This window comes from Macaca fascicularis, chromosome 1 (assembly GCF_037993035.2).
Source record: "Macaca fascicularis isolate 582-1 chromosome 1, T2T-MFA8v1.1".
Classification (NCBI taxonomy): domain Eukaryota; kingdom Metazoa; phylum Chordata; class Mammalia; order Primates; family Cercopithecidae; genus Macaca; species Macaca fascicularis.
In genome coordinates this window covers 227,028,282-227,042,952 of record NC_088375.1, presented here as the reverse complement: position 1 = coordinate 227,042,952, position 14,671 = coordinate 227,028,282, and the positions used below count along the sequence as shown (strand labels likewise).

General features: G+C 39.0%; 1 protein-coding gene across 50 annotated transcripts in view; it reads left to right on the top strand.

Moving 5' to 3' along the window:
• PER3 (period circadian regulator 3) overlaps positions 1–14,375 on the top strand; it is a 60,760-nt gene extending 46,385 nt beyond the window's left edge. For 21 of the 50 annotated variants that reach the window (XR_012426665.1, XR_012426666.1, XR_012426663.1 and 18 more), the window contains 3 exons: positions 4,515–4,695; positions 5,751–5,901; positions 11,786–14,375. Coding sequence is in view for 44 of the 50 variants with exons in the window: in XM_074021590.1 (XP_073877691.1) it covers positions 4,515–4,695; positions 5,751–5,901; positions 11,786–11,869 (416 nt within the window). In the remaining 6 variants the exon portion in view is untranslated. Of the gene's footprint in view, positions 1–4,514; positions 4,696–5,750; positions 5,902–11,738 lie in introns of all 50 variants that reach the window. The other 29 variants (XM_074021586.1, XM_074021582.1, XM_074021556.1 and 26 more) reach the window with 4 other exon arrangements.
• Positions 14,376–14,671: the final 296 nt, after the last annotated feature.

Sequence of the window (14,671 nt, the reverse complement as noted above, 5' to 3'; positions counted from 1 at the left end):
CATGTAGAAATGTAATCAAATTGTGTGTTTTTAACTCATATTCTGCAGTCTTGCTAAACTCATTTATTAGTTTTAGTAGCTCTCTTGTAGATTCTGCAAGACTTTTCTACATAGTCTTTATTATCTGCAAATATAATCTTACTTCTTTTTTTCCATCTGTCTTTATTTATTTGTCTTGCCTCGTTGAACTGGCTAGGACTCACAGTGAAGTGTTAATAGAAATAGGAAAATAGACACTTCCCTGGTTCACAGTCTTAAGGGGAAAGCACTCAGTGTTTCACCATTAAGTATGATGTTAAACATAAGTTTTCCTTAAATGCCCTTATCAGATTGAGGAAGTTCCCTTCTGTTGCTGCTAGTCTGCTCAGTTGCCTTTTCTGCATCTGTTGAGATAATCATGTGGTTTTCTTCCCTTATTCTATTAATATGGTGAATTACATCAGTTTTCTGATAGTAAATTAACCTTGCATTTGGTCATGCTCTTTTATCCTTCTTTGTGTATTGTCGGATTATCTTCCTAATGTTTTGTTACACATTATTGCATCTCTGTGCAGAATATTGGTCCATTCGCTTTCTTTACTTGTAATGTCTTTGTCTGGTTTTGGTATCAGAGTAATTTTAGCTTCAAAAAATGAGCTAGGAACTATTATTTGCTATTCTGTTTTCTGGAAGAGTTTGTGCTGAACTGGTATTATTTCTTCTTTGTATGTTTGGTGGAATTTACCTGTGAATCTTTCTGGGCCTGGAGTTTTCTTGGTGAGAAGGATTTTAACAACAAATTTAAATTCTTTAATAGATATGGGTCTAATCAGGTTATCAGTTTCTTAGTGATCTTTGGTAATTTGTATCTTTTAAGAAATGTATCTGTTTTATCTAATTTGTTGAATGTATTGGCATAAAGTTTTAAATATTCCCTTTTCCTTGTAATGTCTGTAGGTTTTATAGTAATGTACCCCTCTTATTGCTGGTATTAATATTTTTCCTGTTCAATCTGACTGTATGTTTATCAATTTTAATAACTTTTCAAAGAACTTTTGATCTCATTGGGGTTTTTTTGCGTATTGTTTTTTTGCTTTTTTATTTTATTGATTTATGCTCTTTTTTTTTTTTTTCCTGAGACGGAGTCTTCTACTGTCGCCCAGGCTGGAGTGCAGTGGCATGATCTCGGCTCACTGCAACCTCCACCTCCTGGGATCAAGCGATTCTCCTGCCTTAGCCTCCAGAGTAGCTGGGATTACAGGCGCCTGCCACCACACCAGGCTGATTTTTTGTATTTTTAGTAGAGACAGGGTTTCACCATGTTGGCCAGGCTGGTCTTGAACTCCTGATCTCATGATTCGCCCACCTTGGCCTTCCAAAGTGCTGGGATTACAGGCATGAGCCACTGCGTCCAGCCTATGCTCTAATTTTTATTACTTCTTTTCTCTTTACTTTGGATTTTTATTTGTTTTTTTCTTATTTCTTAAGGTAGACGCTTGTTAGATCTTTGAATTGAGATTTTTTTCCCCCCAATATAAACATTTAATGCTATTGAGTGCTCTAACCATTGCATCCCTCAAATTTTGGTATGTTGTATTTTTATTTTCATGCAGCTTCAATTTTTTTTTTTTGAACCAAGACCTTTTGAACCAAGGTCTCACTCTGTTGCCTAGGCTGGAGTGCAGTGGCATGATCCCAGCTCACTGCACCCTCAAACTCCTGGGCTTAACAATCCTGTGGCCTCAGCTTCCTGAGTAGCTGAAACTGCAGGCATATGCCACTGTGCCTGGCCAGTCTAAAATATTTCTAATTTCACTTGTATTTTCTTATTTGATCTTTCAGTTATTTAGAAAGGCTTAATTTCCTAATATTTGGAGATTTTTTTTAGATATTTTTATTTTATTTCTAATTTACATGCAGTCAGAGAACTTTGTTTTGTATTTTTTAAATTTACCCAGACATTGTGTAATAATCTGGAATTTGGTCCATCTTGATAAATGTTTCATGTGCATTTGAAAAGAATATGCTTTCTGCTGTTGTTGAGTCATGTGTTCTATAAATGTAAATTAGATCAAGTTGGTTGATAATGTTGATCCAACTTTCTCTGTTATGATTTTCTATCCGTTTTATAAGTTGTTATGATATAGCTCTTACATGTCCAGCTATAAATGTGAATTTCTCTATTTTTTCTTATAGTGCAGTGAGTTTTTGCTTTATTTATTTTGAAGCTCTTTTATTAGGTGCATATGCACTTGAGGTTATTATATCCGCTGATGAATTGCTCTCTTTATCCTGAAAGATGTCTTGCTTTGAAGTCTGCTTTGTCTGGTATCAGTGTATCCAGTCCAGCTTTATTTTGATTAGCATTTACATGGTAAATTTTTTCCATCTTTTTACTTTTAACTAATCTGTGTCTTTATATTTAAAGTAAGTCTTGTAACCACCATATAGTTGGGTATTTTTATTCATGTGACAATCTCAGCCTTTTCACTGCAATGCTTGCTTAGACTATTTACCTTTAATGTAAATGTTGATATGGTTAGGTTTAAGTTAAATCTTTCATCTTGCTGCCAATTTTCTGTTTGTCTCATCTGCCCTTTCTTTTTTTCCTCCTACCCTCCTCCTTTTGGGTTAATTGTGTATTGGCTTCTCAAGCATACCTTTTTTTTTTTTTTTTTTTAAGTTTTTGCTCTAGGAGTTACTTTTTTTTAAATTTTTATTTTATCTTATTTTTTTCTTTGAGACTCTGTTGCCCAGGCTGGAGTGCAGTGGTGCCATCTCGGCTCACTGCACCCTCCACCTCCCGTGTTCAAGCAATTCTTCTGCCTCAGCCTCCCAAGTAGCCAGTACTACAGGCATGCGCCACCACGTCTGGCTAATTTTTTTGTATTTTTAGTAGAGATGGGGTTTCACCATGTTGGCCAAGCTAGTCTGAAACTCCTGACCTCAGGCGATCTGCCCGCCTCGGCCTCCCAAAGTGCTGGCATTACAGGTGTGAGCCACCGCGCCCAGCTGGCTTTAGGTTTTACGGTGCACATCTTTTACTTACCACAGTTTACCTTCAAATATTATACCTATTCTATCACTTTATATATTAGAACCTTAAGACAGAGTACTTCCATGTCCTCCTTGTCTTTTGTGCTATTTTTGTCATACATTTTAACGTGTAAAAAAACCCCACAATAACACTGTTACTATTTTTGCTTTAATCAGTAAAAACCTCTTAAAGTTGTTTTGTGTGGGTGTTTTGTTGTTGTTGTTTTGACACAAGGTCTCACTCTGTTACCCAGGCTAGAGTGCACTGATGCAATCATAGCTCACTGTAGCCTCAAACTCCTGGGCTCAAGCAATCCTCCAACCTCAGCCTCCTGAGTAGCTGGGACTACCAGCACGTACCACCACACTCAGCTAATTTTTTATTTTTATGGAAATGGAACCTCACTATGTTGCCCAGGCTGGTTTCAAACTCCTGGCCTCAAGCAATCCTCTCATCTTGGCCTCCCAGAGTGCCAGGATTACAGGCGTGAGCCACCATGCCCAACCTAAAGATATTTTTTAATGAAGAAAATGTTTTTATTACTTTTTTATTTACATACTTTTTTAAAAAATTTAAATTGGTATTTTTAATTCTTTCAAAGTCAGTGAGAAGGATCTAGAAGGGTCACATGCAAGATAGAAAAGGAATGATCCATAAGGCTTCATAGCAGCCATAAAGGGATGGTCCTTGGGATGAACAGTTTCTCTGTTGTGAGAGGAGGAAGGTGAGGAGGGGTACTTATATCATTAATTGTGTATGTTTGGTATCATAAAGATGATTAATTTGCTTTCTGATGGCTTTTTTCCTTATAAAATAGGTGAGATTGAGGGAGGAAATAGAGAGGTTGAAAATAGTCATTGCTGGGGGTAGGTTAGTGCATGACCAGAGAACTGTAGCATTTTAATGGTTCATTTGAGGTTGGTGATGATGAGTTTTTTATTGTAGAAACACTGTACCCTGTTGTATGTGACTTTCTCTACGTATTTGGCTACTTGGGTTTAGGTAAGAACAAAGTCAATAATTATCTTTATCGGAGTTGGCATTTTGACAGTTATGAAAAGTCAGAGGGAAAAATAAGTCTAAGATATTGCAAGGTATGTTGCTGAATGATGAACTGAGGACTCCAGGCTGAATAATGAAGGAAATACAGGAAGACTAAGACACTGTTAACACATTTATAGTTGAAATAATTGAACAAGCCAATGAGAAAGTGAAGCTGAGATGTTAATGATTTTGGAGATGGAACAGTTATGGGTGATGATAAAGGGCAATGTATGTAACCTTGAGAGTGATAGCTCGTTAGGAATGGAAAAAGAGATCTCAGGAAGACCAAAGAACCAGGAAGCTGTTCACAGGGAGGAGGAACTTTCCCGGAAATAATGGTTGGGCTGGCTGAGGAGGAGGACTGTCCAAGGCAAGAGTCTTTGAAGAATGAGAGCCAGTTTGGCAGATCAGTCAGACAGGTCTTTTCTAATTATTTGTTGTTGATTTTTGACAGGAAGCAGCGACAGCAGTATATACTTTACTAGTAGTGTTTATTCTAAAATCTCCCAAAATGGGCAGCAATCTCAGGATGTACAGAAAAAAGAAACATTTCCTAATGACGCTGAAGAGTCCATCTGGAGAATGATACGGCAGACACCTGAGTGTGTTCTCATGACATATCAGGTACCTGAGAGGTAAGAAAGCACTTTAGAAGACCCACTTTTTTTATTTTTGTGGTTTCTTTTTTTCTTTTTTGAGACGGAGTCTCGCTCTGTCACCCAGGCTGGAGTGCAGTTTAGCAATCTCGGCTCACTGCAACCTCCACCTCCTGGGTTCAAGCGATTCTTCTGCCTCAGCCTCCCTAGTAGCTGGGATTACAGGTGTGCACCACCACACCTGGCTAATTTTTGTATTTTTAGCAGAGATGGAGTTGGTTGGTTGGTTGGTTCGTTTGTGACAGAGTCTCACCCTGGAGGCTGGAGTGCCATGGTGCCATCTCGGCTCACTACAACCTCTGCCTCCCAGGTTCAAGATTCTCCTGCCTCAGCCTCCCAAGTAGTTGGGATTACAGGTATGTACCACCACACCCAGCTAGTTTTTTGTATTTTTAGTAGAGATGGGATTTCCTCATGTTGGCCAGGTTGATCTTGAACTCCTGGCCTCAGGTGATCTGCCCACCTGGGCCTCCCAAAGTGCTGGGATTATAGGTGTGAGCCACTGCGCCTGGTTTCTTAATGTGTTTTTAAAGACGAAATAATTACTGAATGTTTTATAAATTCTCTTTAAGAAATGTATTTTCAAATTTATTCATTTGAAGTCAAGTGATGAATGATTTCTTAAAATAAGGGTGGCAGAGATAGTGTCACCTATATTCAGATCCATACTAAACAGATCTTATACACATCATGAGACAAGGAAACAAAGTCGGTGCTTTCCAAGATGGCACACAAGTACAAGAACTTTTTGTTTTAGACTCTTGATTTTTTTTGCCCCATTCTAAAATAAAAGAGCTAAGGGAAATCTCTTTCTTTCATACACCTCATTAAAACATCATATAGATATTTTCCACCAAGAAAAAAGCCTTTACCAACTTGACAAGGAAATGATCTAGTTTTTTTTTTTTAATGTATGCCTCATGTATTAGAAAATGTAAAGTGTATTACCAGCCAAAAAAGAAGTGCTGTTCTTACATGACATGAAAAGAACCCTGTGTCTTATTCAGGACTATTAAGATTCTGTTTGTTTTCAGGGTTAAAGAAGTTGTACTAAAAGAAGACCTAGAAAAGTTAGAAAGTATGAGGCAACAGCAGCCCCAGTTTTCTCATGGGCAAAAGGAGGAGCTGGCCAAGGTGTATAATTGGATTCAAAGCCAGACTGTCCCTCAAGAAATCAACATTCAAGTAAGCACAATAATAATGGCTGTCATATACTCATGTATTTTGGCCAGGTAGTGGTTTTAATATAGGTCATGCTCTTGCATGATCCCATTGAAAACGTTAATCCACACAGTTTACCTCTGCGGTAGGTGTTATTATTCCCTCTTTACCAATAAGCAAGAAGTAGGGTATACACATGTTAAATAATTAATACAAGGCCATGCAGTTCATTGGATTTTGAACATAGGTCTTTTTGCCTCCAGGTGGTTTTTTCTTCTACCAGTTGGAATGTTAGGGGACAATAAAGAGTAGAAACACCTGCTTTGATGCGTGATTGACTGCATTTGATAGGTGATTTGTTACGTATTTCAGATACGTCTGCATGTTTGAAAAGAGTTAAAAAAAAAAAAAAAAGATGTAAGATTCACACCTGAGGGTAGTATTCATACCAAGCAGAAACTTTAATGGGACCTAAGTGTCTTTTTGCTGTTATGAGGTCTTCTCAATGAGATTTTTTGTGAATAGCCTGAACAGTAAAGCTTTGATTTACCAGTGGTCCCAACCAGTGTTGGTGGCAGCTGTGGTAATGGTAGTGATGGTTGTACTAGTAATGAGATCTTTATTCCCACATGTATCAAGATGTGGGAGGCTGAAGAGTCAAGTTAAAAACAAAAGCAAGTAGGCCTAGTCCAGTGGCTCACGTCTATAATCCCAGCACTTCGGGAGGCCAAGGTGAGAGGATCAGCAGTTGGAGACCACACTAGGCAACATAGCCAAATGCGTCTCTAATAAAAATCAAAAAAATTAGCCAGGTGTGGTGGTGTGCACTTACAGTCCGAACTACTCAGGAGGTTGAGGCAGGAAGATTGTTTGAGCCTGGGAAACTGAAGCTACAGTGAGCTATGATCTCACCACTGCATTCCAGCCAGTCTCAAAAAAGACAAATAATTTGTGTGTGTGTGTGTGTGTGTGTGTGTGTGTGTGTGTAAAAATACTTTAAAAAAAGAGAGTAAACTTAGGTGTTTTAAAAAAAATATTAAGGCTTATGAAGTAAGCAAGACAATGAAATCCTACTACCCCCGTTTTTAAAAATTAACACTTTTAATTGTGGTATAATACACGTAACATGAAATTTACCTTCTGAACTGTTTTTAAGTATATAATTCAAGAATATTAAATATCTTCACATTATGCAACCATCACCACCATCCATCTCCAGAACTTTTTTCATTTTGCAAAACTGAAACTCTATACCCATTAAACAATAATTTCCCTGTTCCTCCTTCTCCCAACCCTTTGCAACCACTGGTCTTCTTTCTCTTCTCTCTTTTTTCTTTTTTCTTTTTTGAGACACAGTCTTGCTCTCTTGCCCAGGCTGGAGTGCAGTGGCGTGATCTTGGCTCACTGCAACCTCTGCCTCCCAGGTTCAAGCCATTCTCCTGCCTCAGCCTCCAGAGTAGCTGGGATTGCAGGCGCACACCACCACGCCCGTCTAATTTTTGTAGAGATCACCGTGTTGGCCAGGCTGGTCTCAAACTCCTGACCTCAAGTGATCTACCTGCCTCAGCCTCCCAAAGTGCTGGGATTACAGGCGAGAGCCATATGAATTTGACTACTATGCACACCTCATATGAGTGAAATCATACATTATTTGTCTTGGTGTGACTGACTTATAGACACACCATACTCTCTTGGTTATTATTTGCATGTAACTTTTTACATCCTTTCACTTTCAACCTGTTTGTGTCTACATCTGAAGTGAGTAGACAGCATATATCTGAATAGTGCTTTTCAAAATCTGTTCAGTCAATCTCTGTCTTTTGTTTGGAGAATTTAGCCCATTTACATTTAAAGTAATTACGGGTAAAGAAGGACTTACTTGTGTCATTTTGCTATTTGTTTTCTATGTGCCTTAAAGACTTTTTTCCCTCATTTCCTGCATTACTGTCATATTTTGTGTTTAGTTCATTTTTTGAAGTGAAATATAGTGCCCTGCTCATTTCCTGTTGTGTATATTGTGTAACTATTTTCGTTGTGATAACCATGGGGATTACATTTAGCATTCTAACATATCACTCCAATTTGAATTTATACCAGCTTAACTTTGATAACCTCCTACAAAAACTCGGCTTCTGTAGAGCTCCATCTCCATCTTCTTTCAATTACTGAAGTTATAAAATTAGGTTTTTATACATTGTGTTTCCAAAGACATAATTATTTTTATGCATTAATCTATTAAATTATATAGAAAGCAAAATATGGGATTACAAATCAAAGCTAAAATAATACTGGATTTTATAGACTACTAGTTTTCTTTGAATGTATTAGCTTCTTCAATCATGTGGAAAACAAAAAGTGGAATTACACATCGTTGTTACAATCATAATACTTACCTTTGCTGAGATCTTTATTTCTTCATACAGCTTCAGGGTATTGTCTGTGTGCTTTCATTTCAACCTTGCAAGACTTCTGATAGCATTCCTTGGATGGTAGGTCTAGTGGTATCAAACTCCCTGGCTTTTGTTCATCTGGGAATGTCTTCACTTCTCCCTTACTTTTGGCCAGGCAAAGGATTTCTTAGTTGACAGTTTTTTTCTTTAAGTACTTTGAATACACTGGGACACTGCCCTCTGAACTCCACAGTTTCTGGTGAGATACCGATACCTGCTGATAATCTTACTGAGAATCTCCTGCATGTGTGAGTTGCCTCTCTCTTGCTTTTTTTTTTTTTTTTTCTTTTTTTTGAGACGGAGTCTCGCTCTGTCTCCCAGGCTGGAGTGCAGTAGCACAATCTCCACTCACTGCAAGCTCTGCCGCCTCCTGTTTAACGCCATTCTCCTGCCTCAGCCTCCCTAGAAACTGGGACTACAGGCACCCGCCACCACGCCCGGCTAATTTGTTTGTATTTTCAGTAGAGACGGGGTTTCACCATGTTCGCCAGGATGGTCTCGATCTCCTGACCTCGTGATCCGCCAGCGTTGACCTCCCAAAGTGCTGGGATTACAGGCATGAACCACCACGCCCAGTCTCCCTTGCTGCTTTTAAGATTATCTTTGTCTTTGACTTCATGGTATTTAATTACAGTGTGGATCTCCGAGTTCTGAGTACATCCTGGTTGGAGTTCATTTACCCTCTTGGATGTTTACATTCATGTTTTTCATCAAACCTGGGGAGTTTTCAGCCATTATTTTTTTGAATAATCTTTCTGCCTCTTTCTCTTTTTCTTCCTCTGGGGCCCCCGTAGTGCTTATGTTGGTCCACTTGATGGTTTCCCACATGTCCTCCAGGTCTGTTGACTTTTCTTCAGTCTTTTTTCTTTCTGTTCATCGGACTTGACAGTTTCTATTGTCCGGTCTTCATACATGTATTCTTTCTTCTGTCTGCTCAAATCTGCTTTTGAATCCCTCTAGTGAATTTTTCATTTCAGTTTTGTACTTTTTATTTACGGAATTTCTTTCTGGTTCTTTTTAGGTTTTCTATCTCTTCATTGATATTTACATTGTTTATACATTGTTTTCTTGATTTTCTCCATGCCTTTCTTTAATTCTTTCATCATCTTTTTCTTTTTTCTTTTTCTTTCTTTTTTCTTTTTTAGACAAGGTCTCACTCTGTTGCCCAGGCTAGAGTGCAGTGGCATGATCATGGCTCACTGCAGCCTCAGTCTCCTGGGCTCAAGCAATCCTCCCACCTCAGCCTCCCAAGTAGCTAGCACACACCACCCATGCCCAGCTAATTTTTTAATTTTTGTAGAGATGGGATTTTGCCACGTTGCCCAACCTGGAGCTCTTGAGCTCAAGCAGTCCACCTGCCTCAGCCACCTGAGGTGCTGCGATTATAGGTATAAGCCACCACACCCAGCTTTTTCTTTTTCTTTTTCTTTTTTTTTTTTTTAAGACAGTCTCACTTTGTCACCCAGGCTGGAGTGCAGTGGCATGATCATGGCTCACTGCAGCGTCTACCTCCTGGTCTCAAGTGATCCTCTCGAGTAGTTGGGACTACAAGTGTGTACCACCATGGCTAACTAATTTTTTTTTTGTAGAGCTGGGACCTCAGTATGTTGCCCAGGCTGGTCTTGAACTCTTGGGCTCAAGCCATCCACCTGCCTCAGCCTTCCAAAGTGCTGGGATTACGGACGTGAGCCACTGTGCCCTACTAATTCTTTGATCATCTTTCAGTGGTTTTAAAGTCTTTGTCTCGCAATTCTTTTATCTGATCTTTCTCAGAGACTTTTCCTTTTGGTTTATGTTTTGCCTTTGAATGGGCTATACCGGGGGTGTCCAATCTTTTGGCTTCCCTGGGCCACATTGTAAGAAGAATTGTCTTGGGCCACACATAAAGTATACTAACACTAACAGTAGTTGATGAGCTAAAAAATAACAAGAAATCACCAAAAAAAACTCATAATGTTTTAAGAAAGTTTACAAATTTGTGTTGGGCCACATTCAAAGCCATCCTAGGCCACGTGTGGCCCATGGGCAGCAGGGGGTTGGACAAGCTGGGACTGTACTTTGGCATTTCTTTGTATGCCTTAATGATTTTTTTTTTTTTGGTTGAAAACTAGACATTTGAATCTAATAACGTAGTAATTCTGGAAACCAGATTCTCCCCTTTCCCAGGGTTTATTCTTATTTTCTGATTGTTGGAAGACAGGGTCCTTATTGCCCACTCTGACTCCCACAAGCTGTGTGCAAGGTGCTCCAGGAATACATGCCTTGCCCAGGGTCAGGGATGGGTAGTTGCTACTGTGCTTCAAGCTGAAATTGACCACAGGCAACCACGGCTTACCCTCTAAGCATTTCCCAGAAAGTTGCGGGCCTTCAGATAGACTCAAGTTCCAAATAGTTGCCTTGGACTGATTTTGTCAGTCGAGTTGTCTAGGTGAGGAGAGACAGTCCTAGTCTTCTACTCTGCCATCTTCTCAGAATAATCTCCCCATCTCCATTTTCAAAGAAAAGAATGAGTGTCTGTCATGTAAGAATGGCTGGGTAGGGTCTTACCAAAAAGCGGGAGCTGAGCTGGTTATTGTAAGTGTCTTTGTTTTTTTCAGTGTTGTTCTGGTTGTAAATAGACAGGTATATGAAAAATGAGGCCCACGGCAATTTAAACAAAAGCACAGTCCATGCGCCACTTAGTAATGGGGATGTTTTGTGCAAGCATCCTAGAGTGTACTCACACAAACCTCGGTGGAGTAGCTTGCTACAATCACTCCTAGGCTCTATGGGACAGCCTTTTGATCCTAGGCTACAAACCTGTAGAGCTGTTACTGTCCTGAATGCTGTAGGCGGTTGTAACACAGTGGTACTTACGTATCTAAACATAGAAAAGATACCATAAAAAAACGTGGTAGGATAATCTTACAAGACCACCATCATATATGCAGTCTGTTGTTGACTGAAACATCATGTGGCACATGACTATATTTAAACAATTTGTTATTTGCCTTTTAATAATAAAGAATGAGACCAGGCACGGTGGCTACTACCTGTAATCCCAGCACTTTGGGAGGCCAAGGCTGGTGGATCACGAGATCAGGGGTTCAAGACCAGCCTGGCCAACATGGTGAAACCCCATCTCTACTAGAAAACAAAAATTAGCTGGGTGTAGTGGCGGGCACTTGTAGTCCCAGCTACTTGGGAGGCTGAGGCAGGAGAATCGCTTGAACCTGGGAGGTGGAGGTTGCAGTGAGCCAAGATCGCACCACTGCACTCCATCCAGCCTGGGCAACACAGCAAGACTGTGTCTCAAAAAAAAAATAAAAATAGTTGTAATAAAGAATGAACTATAATGAGTATTTTCAGACTTGAATAAGTTGGGAAGTTAGAAACGTGTGACCAGCTTTTTACTGTTTTAAAACTCTTCAGGTGACATTGACATCAAGTAACTCGCCTGCTTTTGTTCTTTTTTGGAGGCCTGTGTCACTTGCGAAAATGAAGATTCAGCTGATGGTGCGGCCACATCCTGCGGTCAGGCTCTGGCAGAAGACAGCAGCTGAGTGACTGTGAGGATGAGCCTTCATACCCTTTCTAAGACACGTTACAAATACAGACCTTTTTAAGTCCTGGACTTTTAAATGACCATGAAGTTATCATTGAATGTTAAGATTTTTTCTTCTTGATTTTTTAATACACATAATCTTTTTGAAGCAGACATTGTATACAAAATCTTACTTCTCTTTGTTCCTGATACATTAAAATGGCCAGTTAGGCTCTTTTTGTAGTTGAATTGTCTGCTAAAGAGATTGGATGGCCTCTAAAGAGGTATGTGTATCTTTATTTCAGATGTCACCCAGAGTAAATTATAATTAGAAGTAGAGCTAGAATGAGCCCCAAACCTTAGCCTAATTTATTTTGTTCTGTTACATAAGTTGTTTTCCCCTTAGAGTGTTTGAAGAAATCCCACCTACAGATTGTGTACTTTTCATAATGGTTTCCATGAATGCAGTACATTCATTTAGGCTTCATTCAACCTGGCGTTCCCCTCCATAATTAAGATAAAACATTCCAGTTTTCTCACAACACATTAGCACATATTGTCTGTTAGCATATCTGGGATAACTAGGTTTTGGGGGTTGAGTTTTGGCCTCCATCCTTGTAGATCCCTTTCCTATTGATTTCTCACCTTCCAGTGAAATTCTGAAAGCCTTATCTTAAAAATCGATCCGCTTACCATGGGCCAATTCTTGTGAGAGTTTCCATTAGCATTTGCATGTGTAATATTGAAAGAGCTTCTTACTCAACCAGTGCTGTTGCCCTTTTCAGTGTTTTTGTTTTTAAAATAATGATTGTGAAAAGTTTTACAAGTAATGTAAAAGCTAGTATCATCCTTATATATTTTTGTGTTTAAATGTTCATTTTTACCAAAACTAACTGTTAACTCTTTCTTTCCAATCAATTTACACAAAAGAGGTCACTCTAGCCCTACCACAGGTCTGATTGGCACTGCCTTTTGTTTGCCCTTGAACAGGGGTAAGTGTCGTGGGGACTGCAAAGGAGAAAACATCCAGGCAGCCCAGTTGTCCTCGCCCACGGGGCCCTGCAGGCCCCATCAGTCACTGCCTTCTGTGGCGTTTGTAGTAGAGAATCACCTCCTGATATCACTAATATGAGTAGGGATTTCAGAAGTCTACAGTGAATTCTACAGAATTCACAGTGTCTTTTAAGAAGTGAGTGTGATTGTTTACTTGGTAAATCAACTCACTCTCTGGTGCTCTTTAGAGAAGTCCCTGCTTCCTTCTTAAACTTGGAAGGACACATGAAATTCACACCCCTGCAGATCAGAAAAACCAAATAGAAGAAAGTGAAGGTTATAGTAACCTTTTGTCTTTATATAACTTGCAACAAACTAACTTATTTTTTTCTTCCTTTTTTGTTTTTGGTTTTTGGTTTTTTTATGTTTTTTTTTAGGAAAATACTTCTTTCTCCTTTGAAGTTTTACAGGTTTTTGTAAATGCATCCTGATAATGATTAGGAAAATTGACCTTTTTATCCATGATGAGCATCCCGGTAGCTCAGATTTCCTTTCGAAGTAGTGGTTTTCTGGATGGTAATTCCATCTTAAGATGTCAGCGCTATTTTCAAATGCTGCCTTTGACAGTTCTTGGAATTTTCTAATATTAAGCAGTTCCATGCAAATATTCCTGTTTTATAAATAGCTCTTATAGTCTGCTCCACCTTGATAGTTAAGTGATTTCTGAAGCCTTTGTGTGTTGTTCAGGTTGTGTGATATTTTTGCTTGATAAAGAATCAAATTTGAAACAATTAACCAGCCAGTAGATTGTCTGTCAGTGACCTTCTGTAGTAATACAGTTTTTGCTGATGTAAATAAAAATGGTATCTGTAGCTCTCAGGATCATTGTGCATTCATATATGCTAAGCCTTATGTTCTCTAATAGAAGCCTTTCTTTTCCATTGTTTCTGGATATTTGTATTATCCAAATGTGCTTATTTCTTTGCCTTAGTACACATTTTATGGAGTACATGTTGTACTAGGTTTGATTTGAAACTGGTGTTTGTGGCAGAACTGTCAGGGCATGAGGAGCGCTCCTCCTGTGGGTGGACACGTTCACGCACTCACAGGTTGCACCTGCTGCTGGTGGTGAGCAGGGGGCTCAGCAGCTTGACCGCCGCCCCCCGAGGGGGCTCTCCCCAGCTTAAACTTTGTTGTTCAGATTTGTTAACTTTTTATATTAATGACTATTGAAAATAGTAATAAAAATGTATATTATAGGCTTCAATGTTTACATGAATGTTACCCAAAAAGCTGTGTTTTCTTTGGTCAGAGGTCACGATTTATGAAAAACAAGATGCTGTGTGAATGGAAATCATTTGCAATTGAGTGAAACTTCATTATAATTCACAGTGTAAATTTAATCCAAACAAATTTTGTTTCAACTGAATTTATAATTAACTCTGAATTTGTTTGTAATCATTAATATTTCAATTGGGTATCTTTTTAAGTAAAAACAACAAATAAACTCTGTGCATGTAAAACGTGAGAAATTGTCCGGCCCTACGTCAACAGATCTTTGAATGTGTTTTCTGTATCATTTAGAACTGTTTCTTATGATCTATTGAGGGACCCTCATATTAGTTAACCTTGCTTTCTCAGCCACATTCTGTGTTTGCCTTAGCCAGTGGGTCTGAGCACCTACTGTGTGGAGGATGAAGGTGCAGGCACTTTGAAATGTATTGGCTTATTTAGCCCATTTACACCTAGTGTTCCATTATTGGAACACTAAACTTGTGGGAGTTATTTATATGCTACTGCTCAGGGTCATCACCAAGGTCTGATTTTT